General features: G+C 42.9%; 1 protein-coding gene and 1 long non-coding RNA gene across 3 annotated transcripts; both read right to left on the bottom strand.

Annotated features, from left to right (window-relative positions):
• Positions 1-888: 888 nt before the first annotated feature.
• On the bottom strand, positions 889-1,902 carry LOC120667350. Its single transcript, XM_039947445.1, has one exon. The coding sequence runs from the start codon at positions 1,617-1,619 to the stop codon at positions 1,113-1,115; it is 507 nt and encodes a 168-aa protein (XP_039803379.1). The 5' UTR covers positions 1,620-1,902; the 3' UTR covers positions 889-1,112.
• Positions 1,903-6,556: 4,654 nt separating this feature from the next.
• Positions 6,557-8,999, bottom strand: LOC120664243. 2 transcript variants are annotated; one of them, XR_005670813.1, is made up of 3 exons: positions 8,804-8,999; positions 8,388-8,617; positions 6,557-8,301 (listed from the first exon to the last, which is right to left on the bottom strand). It is a non-coding gene; the product is annotated as an uncharacterized LOC120664243 (long non-coding RNA). The 2 variants fall into 2 exon arrangements; XR_005670812.1 differs by having other exon boundaries at positions 6,557-8,617.
• Between the last annotated feature and the right edge of the window lie 529 nt (positions 9,000-9,528).

The following is a 9,528-nucleotide window of genomic DNA, read 5'->3' as shown; positions in this document are numbered from 1 at the left end:
AGTGCCAAATTTCTCAAGCAGATACTAGACCAAGGCTGCCTCTAGAAAAAGGAATCATAATGCTATTAGTAATGGACTCCCAAATCACATATATATAGAAAAAATCAATTTTTTTGAGGTAATACAGAAGGCCTAAGCCTAACTAAACAAAATACAAAATTCACAAACGGTAGCTGATCTTTCATTGCAAAGGGAAAACAGTGGGCATCTCTAGTGTTAAGAATTGATAGATATTTTCTATAAATTGAAGGGAACAAAGGTAGGGTCATCAACATTTTCCTCTATTCCTCGCAAACTTAAATTGCAATCGACCTCTTGTTGTGGATGCCTTTTTGGACCAGTTAAATGCATTTGTGGGGAGCCTTCATTGAGTAACAATACGGAAGGGACAAATTCAAGGAGCAAGGCATCATCTACAAAGATAGAATAAACATAAACTATATACCCTGCTAGCTGTCTTTGCTTGAAAACCTTGCTTGCTAGGTTGTCTTTTTGTCAACCTCCTTATAAAATCTAACAAAGCACACTCTAATCATTCATGGTCTAATGATGCATGTCTCCCACTATTAGTTAGCAAATGATGTTGAGAAACTAAGGTATGATGGAAAATAAAAGGAGTAGTGATTAAGACTTCCTTACTACTCCTACTAACATTCCTATCTTGATATGTGAGAACAAAGTTTCGTTTGATAGATTTATTGCAGTAATCACTGGGATTAACCTTAAACACTGGGGGGACCTTAGTCTATACATGCAAACAACTCCAAGCTGCAGAACCACTTGCTTCCTCATCATTTACTCTCCTCCTCAACCACTGCACGAGACATGTAAAGACCCTGAAAACCAGGAAAAATAAAGTATTTTGCAGAATACAAGAACAATAAAGAATTGACAACCCTCCCTCTCCATTTTCATCATATATATGTAGGAAGGGGAAAACATTACATGGATATACAATTACCCGAAAAAAGAGGAGAAAAATACTTGCTAACCACACAAGAGAGCAAACCACCATGCCGGTGGTGGTGGTGTTACATCAAACCCCCTTAATCTCACAAAACCAAAAAGAAAAAAAAGAAAAAGAAGGAGAAGAAAAATGGATCCACTTCTGCTCAAGTGCCCTCAACAATGCACTCGAGGTGTGGCTTCCACGCGGCGGTCCGGCCGGCACTCACGCGCCGCCGGTGGGACGACGACCTCTTCTGTGACAGGGCGTCACCCAAGTCACGGCGCCCATTGCTCTTGGGATGGCCGGTCTTGCCGTGGTAGCTCTCCTTCTTGACCAGCTGCTGGTCGCCGTGCGCCGCGCCGGCCGAGAGGCCCTTGGTGGCGCTCTTCGAATTCTGCTTCTTCTCGGGCGGCACCGACGACGCCGGGATGAGGAAGTATATCTCGCCGCGCTCCAGCTCGGAGTCCGGGGACACGATCAGGATCCTCCGCACGACGCCCTGCGAGCACGGCTTGCTCAGCACGTGGTTCGGGTTGGCGGCCAGGATCTCGCCGGCGGCCACCGGGCGGCCGTACTCCTCGATGCGGCCGTTCAGGTGGACGATCCTGATCAGGTCCAGCACGCCGCAGGGGAGGACGCAGGCGAGGCAGCACCTAAGGCTGTTGCCCATTATAGATGATTTGTATCTCTCTCTAGTCTCTATACCTTTGAGCTTGAGCTTTGGTGCCACTCTCTCTCTTGATGAATTTTCTCAATCTAGATTGTCTCTTCCCTTCCGTCTCCTCACGGTGCAGGGAGGCCAGTGGTTTTATAGTGGCATGGACAGCCATGGTTGCAGCATGCCCAAGGTAGCCATGGGGGTTGGGCATGGTCACTGCATTGCTTGGAGGGCAAAAGAGGCCAAGGCTAAGATAAAATTAATGTGCATAGTAGTTTGGTGTAGAATTTAGGAGGAGTTTAGGCTTCTGATCTTAAGGGTTATCAAAAGTTGGTCTCATGTGTTTTATAACCTTATCTAGAATACTCATCTAATGAAGGACAAGGGCACTACAACTACACCCCCATGTTCACTACTACTATACAAGATTTTTTTTTATGGGGCCTATCTCCCTCTTGCCTCAATTATTCCCTGCCACACTCAGGCACATTCATGGCCACGCTGCATTGCTGTGCTTTGGTTGTGCACAATGCAATGTAAACATGTGTAGGTAGACCACTGAATGCAGTTGGATGTGGATGCACCACATGGATTCCAAAAACAAACAAAAAATGTGCAAAGGCTAATTGAATGCAATGTGCTTATCATTTGAGACTTGTTGATGTGTGTAATTCAGCAAAGACCGTATAGGTTTGCGGAAAAGGGAATTTGCATGGGTTTTTAAGTTGCCTTGATTTGATGAAAATAAGAATGCAACCACCATTTCCCAAAAAGAAGTGCTGCTAGCAATGCACACTCTTCCTCTGCTATTGCAAAAAGGAACGCATCATGCATCTTGATCGGGATAAGTAACATCCTCAAAGTTACAAAAATGCAGAAGATACCCCTTTTTTTCCATCATGACATGCCAAAGTGAAGTGCTTCTGTTAACCTATGGCTAGGCTATGAATCAACATAAAAAGAAGCAGCGCATCATAGAGCCCTTCTCCTTGAAACTTGTCCCTCACAACTATACATTGAACATAATTTTATTGCTAATGAACAGTACAGGTACGCGTGATACGAACTATTCTTGTCAGATCGAGAAGACGGGGTTCCATTCCGTTTGATTGGAAGAGCATTGTTGATACAATTCTAAACGTTTTTCACAAGACAAAGTAGTATATATGTTTGTCCAAGCTTGCATTTAAACTTTCAATTAAGTCTCTGAACTTTTAAATTAACTTTATCAATATCGTAAAATAGGGGCCCGGTACATAAGACTACTCCTGGGAACTACAAGAAATTCCCTATGGACATCTCTCATTTTGGAGGAATTGAAATCTACTTAATAAACTAGGCTATTTGGCTTAGAATTTGACATCTCACCACCTTCCAAAGTTTAGATATAAGCCTATCCTATGAAAATCGATTCTATACACCACCAAGCTATGTTTCTATTTTGTAACTTATGGCATGCTCTTTGGCTCACTTCTCTATAGTAGAAATATAGCATATAAGTATCTCCCTCATATGACCAACAATAGTATACAAATATCTTTCGTATATAATCATATTAGTTTAATATATTTCTGTCTAAATTATGATTATTAGAATGGAATTCAATTCCAAGATTCCAAACGGAGCCTAAGTATAATTCAATTCTAACATAACCAGCGAAGGCCTTCAGTGAATTAAACACATTGTATATTTTTCTCTACCAAACAAATCTGTTTTCATATTTAAGGATTATACTGAAGGCGTTCCTTGTGTCTACGTAGACGCACTCAACAACCGTTGCCCATCCATATATAGAAATGTGTTTCTTATACTACCATAATGTCCTCAACTAGAAAATAATAGAGCCTCCCCTCAAAAAAAGAGAGAGAAATAATAGAGTCAGATCTGTTCATCACGACTTAACAATCATTGAAACTATTTCCAGGAAATATTCATGAACAACGCCATAATAAACAATTTATAATTTTATTTTCCTCTATGCAAATAATAAACATGTTATAAATAAATAAATAAATAAATAAATAAAGCACAGATCGAAGAACAGTACGAATGACTCAGCATGGTCCGTTTCTGACAAAAGCACGCAACTATAGCCAACACATGCGTGATATAGGAGTACTGCAGTATGGCACTACACGCAACAATTTAATCGGTCAGGTCCCAACTAGGAGTACTGCCGTAAGCCCTACAAAATTATCGAGCCATATAAAACCAATTGGTTAATTAATTGTATATGCGCATCGTCGCCGTGCTTGTAGTGAGCGTGTGATTATTGCCAATCTTTGCTAAACTAATTTCAGGCCAAGTTGTCCTAAGATATGGATGTTATCATTTGCAATTTTGGTCAACGCTGCATGCATTAGCGAACCTACTAGGTGAGAGATTAGCTAAGGCCACCGTGCGTACGTGATGCACCTGGATTGCGTCAAGTACACGGGCAAGTTGATCATTTGCATAGATGCGTGCCTTTGTGTGTGTACGTGCGCGTGATTATTGTGACTTGAAGCGTGGTTTATGAGCTGTTGTTATTGGGTTTAGTTCTTTCCTGGGAGAAACATTGGCGTTCCACGAATAATGCAGGTGCAGATTATTCGGTGGGCTCGTTGTTTTTGCTAAGCCAACTCATCGGGTAGCTGGTCGTCTTGCTCAAATTCAACGCTCGTATTGGCATTGCTATGTCTTGTCTTGTTCTGTTTCTTGCTCTATTTCGACGGTTTGAGCCGACCCATGCTGAGGTTTCGCACAATATCGAAAAATCATTTTGATCTTCACTGTTACATGCACGTAACGTAAGTTTACAGTTAAGCACTTGGATTTAATTAAGAGTATTTTGGAACATGTTCGAACCCACCATCTAATTAGCAGGTACCTAATTTCAGCTAATAGCTAATTCAACAGTATTTTAGAACCTGTTTTGATCCGACATCAAGACACATGTTAGTCCAAAATCATTTCTAAATTTATCTGTCATATTTATGCGAAATTTCAGCTGAGCTCCTGAATTCAAGGGTATTTTAATCGTGACTGGTACGATACGCTGACACGAGCGATTTGGCACTGTGCGTGGCCGATCTGCAGGGAGCTGCTGCACTGACCGAGACAAGATGACATCCAGCACCGAATCCGGGCGGGGGGCGATAGATAAGCTATCCATATATAATCCATATATGTGGTTCAATTATCTACTGCAAATATGTTTAATATTTTGATAGTGTTAACTCAACATTTTTTTTTAAATAGATTCAACATTTTACAATCAAAATGTTGAAAATTGTACAGACGAATGTTGAAATTGGAAGTACAAAATGTGGAAAGTACTAAATCGAAATGTTGAAGGCGCTTCTTCTCCGTCGAGCAGCCTTCTTCTCCGGCGAGCTCGGCACGAGGCGGCGGCGGTGCGCGCCCGCGCGGAGGAGCGGCGGCGTACGTGTGGCGGCGGCGGCCGGCGAGCGTGCCGCGCACCCGCGCAGAGCAGCGGCGGAGCATCGGCGGCGGGCAACGGTGAGCTCCCGCACGGAGCAGCGGCGGAGCTTCAGCGGCAGGCGGCGGTGCGTTCCCGCGCGGAGCAGCGGCGGTGCGCGCCCCCGTGGAGCAGTGACGGCGGGGCAGCGCGCAGTGGCGGGGTAGGAGAGGGCCGACGCGTGGGGCAGGAGAGGGCCGGCGGCGCTGTGCGAGTGCGGCGGCACGGGTCGGCGTGGGTGGCGGCGGGGGCAGGGAGGGAGCGCGGGTGAGAGAGGGGGTGAGGATTTGGGTGTGTTGATCCAACGGTTATAGATAATTGTACGAATCTCAAACATTGGAAGGTGAGTAAGAAAAAATCTACTAGAAGATATATAGGATCCATGGGGCGATACCGTGCGTGAGGCCCGCACGTCCGTGTCGTAGGATCGTAACAACAGATCCTCCTGCAGCCGCACAGGCTGTTTGGTCTCACAAAAACAAAAGCCGTAACAGCTAGGTTAATTGTATATAGCCCTACCTGTAGCTGCTACCACCTCTGTGATCGATATGGTCGATCAACGCGCATCCGCCATTAGTTTACTGACTAATCCACTCCCCTGCAGGATCGTCCTCGTGATATCGATCGGTACGGTGGATGTGCACACGAACCGAGAGGTGATTAGCTAGTGATTAGGAGCATGTAGAGTATGTTAGTAGTAGTAGCTGTCAGTAATCTAGTTTAGGCGAGTGAATCAGTGGCGGAGTCAGAAATTTGCGGCCGGGTACGCTATATATAAAAAAATAAAACAAATACGCAATATAATAGACTATAAATTTAACCATAACAAATCCATAATAATAACAAATAAAGTACAAGTTTTAAACATGAATAATTAAATGATACTACAAACAATGAAAGCTACTACAATATAACCCTACTAGGTTCATGCCCGTGCGTTGCTACGGGAAACAAAAGATTTTCAGCATAACAAACATGTATAGCATGTTGTTGATATCCTAGCAACATAGTGCCAAAGCAATCAGAAACATAACAAATGGAAATATAGATTATTCAAGTAAATAGAGGAAGCACAAGATTGTGTCACTGTTAAGAAGTTTGTCAGTTAATTATTCTTCCCCTATCCCGCACTGAATTAGTTTGTCCGTTAAAATTAAAAGGAATTTTTGTGTGGTTAGAATTCTTTTGGTAAAAAAAACTGATAGCTGCAGAAACTTTTGGACAATGTATGCGCCACCAGCACCTTCAAGAGATCACAGTGCAGAGCATCTGAGCTAAGCTATTCCTGCCCTCTGATAACCACACGTAGCCCATCATTTTTTCCCCTATATCAGATTTTGAATAGAAACATGCTGCCATATGTTGACATTGAGATTGTAAATAAAAGGACAGATTCAGGAAGATAACAGGAAAAAAATCAGATCAGACTGGAGGTCTGGAGCACAACCCATTTGTTAGTTTCGCAAAGCCCCAAAGGAATTCCAAATCATAGCTCAAAGTGACGGATATTTCTTCACTGTGATTATAAAAAAATAGCAGTCTCACTATATCACAACTAACCATATACCAGACCAAGACGATCATTAACAACTTCAGAAACTACTTTAGTGATGAAAATAGTAATGGTTTTACGACATTCCAGGAGAGCAAATGGCAACTCCAATCATTCATGCAATCCCTAGAGAAACAAAAACACTCAATATCTTCTCGTCCAGAAAAGATACAATCAAAAAGAGAGAAAAGAAGAAGAATAAAAAACCCCCAATCATCCCATCAGCAAAGATACTTCTAAACCATTGCAATGATATGTTAGTACTCATTCTTCATCAGTAATTCTGAATACAAATGCAACTTCAACACCTGGAGCATAGCAAACTTTTCCCAAGAAAAAGTTAGCCATAGCTTTACATCAACCATCATACTCAAATATCCTTATTTTTTAACTACAAATTATAAACAGCTTGAAATTGGTAATAGGAGTTACTTCCTTTTCATGAATTAAGTTGGGCTACCTCTTGAGATCAGTGGCTAAGTTTATGTTTGGCTGTGCTGGAGCTGGCTACAAGATTCCTGAAGCGAACATGAGGGAAGGAGGAAGGGAGGGTCACAAACCTTTCCAGGGTACGGGATCGTGCAGCCTTGGCCAAGCTTATTTGGAGACTAATACTGTGATTTCAATAGTACAAGCGCCATTAATCATGTAACAAAGAGCATAAACCTACAAATGCAGAAAATAAAAAAAATCAGAGAGCCGTTGGAGATATTCAGTGAGACCCTCTTCATTGACACAACTTCTAGAAAATTAAATTTAGAGATCCACTTGAGGTAATACAGCATACCCCAATAAAAAATAATCGTGAACAATGCACAGATTGTTGTGAACCTGACTTACTATAAAAGAAGAATATAAAGCCATGCTAAAAAAAACAAAGGGGAGCAAAAGGTGAAAAAGCAACCTCACTTACTTAATACAGAGGAGACATCATCCGTAAAGGAAACTTCAGTGTTCACTTAATACAATGAAAGAACCACTGGAAGCTAGAGAGAAACTCAATCATTATGCCACTATGTAATGGCAGCTTCAGTGTGCAGTTGTGCACTTACTTGATACTACAGAGAAGCTTCAGTGTGCAAGCATGATTGGCTCATCAGTGAAAGGGTGTTGTTTTGTTTCAGAAAATAAAATAGTCAAGAATAACCTAAGGTAGAAATTCATGATCTAGGGTTACCACATAAGGGAACTGCATGCTTTCATGTCATGCTGAGCAATAGGTTCTGGTGGCTCGGGAGCCCATATTTTCTCAACTAATCTTTCATCCCTATTGACCCAAATAATATGTTTATAGTTGACACACTAAAATGGAACAATATGCTAACCAATGGTCGAAAATTAATTACTTTCCTTTCTATATTATCTTGTCGACTTCCCATAGTAGGCTACAGTTTCCACACTTGAGAGATCAGCACCTTTGAGAGATTAAAGCCACATCAGATGAATCAATAACTAATAATATAAGCTCGCACAATATAAGATGGGCACAAACACTTCGATCGTTAACCCAAACAGGTTCAAACCTGGATCATTTTCCTTGTTCTGTGCGTGACACTTCTTCATCTTATATGCCTCACGCCGCTTCATATTTATCTCTTCACGTTGCTCATCTGTCATCAAGGCAGCACGAACTCTGCCTCGTTCTCTTCTAAGACGACGGGCATCTTCAATAATACCCGACTCTATATCATGGATCCTCAACATTGGTGAGAAAAGAAACCGTGAAGCGATCTCAGCAATGTTGCCAATTGAGTCCAAAGAATACTACCTTTAGTGTTCTTTAGAGGATCCATATGCTTTCAAACGTTATAGAAATTCCTATGTGCGCAAAGCAACATTGGATCGTGAGATTGCAACAACATAAAAATGGTGCAAAGCGCGTACAAAACTCACGGTGCACAGAGAACACAGGTGACGGTGTCCACAAGACGATAGGTAATGAATTGCTCAGTTTTTTGCTACCTGAATAATACAAATTCGGTACTTGAATAATCCAACCTGCGCCCATGCATAAACATAAAGATGTAGGTAAAGAACAACACCAAAACTGATGTGACCAATGCTCAAATAGATAACAGATCAGTTTGTCTCACAGAAATCTGATGAATAGAATTTGATGAATGATTCAGCATTTAAACATGAGGGCCACGGATTGGGGAAAAAAGATATCAGGTTGTGGCGTACCTTGATCTGAGCGGGCGATGAAGACCGGCGACGGGATGACAACTTCCCTAGCAATCGGTCTGGTGGTGGTGCCGACGCGGGACGTTGCGGAATCTCGACGGGCAAGCGGCGCCGCGGGACACCACAAGTACGATCCAGCGGCGGTGCAGAGGGGCGGCGCGGGACGTCACAACGACGACCCGGCGGCGGTGCGGGATTCTGATGGGGAATCGGCGTCGCGGGATCCCGAAGTCACGACGTCGACTGTAACACCAAACTGTTAAAAACTGGGCTTAACTGATTAATTAGTAACCTGAGTTAATCCGTAACAAATCAAGTCGAAACTCTGCTCAAACTCAGTTTCATTTCCTGGAGTCTGGGGAAACCGGAACCTCCGGAATTTGGACCCGGAACTTCCGGAAATATCAGGATACTCCGGGTATTAAACCGGAAACTCCGGATTAACCCGGATACTCCGGGTATTCTTCCGGATACTCCGGACCTGAAGCTCCATATCACGTGTTTTTAGCCTTCTAACTGTTTCCATATGTTAAAACACCGTTCACTTCAGCTCTCTCTCTCTCCCTCGCGAGCCCTCCTTCAGCTCTCTCTCTCCCTCACTAGTCCTCCTTTCTCCCTAAGCCCTAGACCCCAAGATCTTCCATTTCAAGTTGATTCCAGGGCAAAGGGACCTCTATCGGCGTGGAGAATCATCATTTCCATTCATTCCTCCTTGGGGTGGCTTC

This window comes from Panicum virgatum, chromosome 3N (genome assembly GCF_016808335.1).
Source record: "Panicum virgatum strain AP13 chromosome 3N, P.virgatum_v5, whole genome shotgun sequence".
Lineage (NCBI taxonomy): Eukaryota > Viridiplantae > Streptophyta > Magnoliopsida > Poales > Poaceae > Panicum > Panicum virgatum.
The sequence above is the reverse complement of the archived record's forward strand: the minus strand, read 5'-3'. Positions and strand labels throughout refer to the sequence as shown.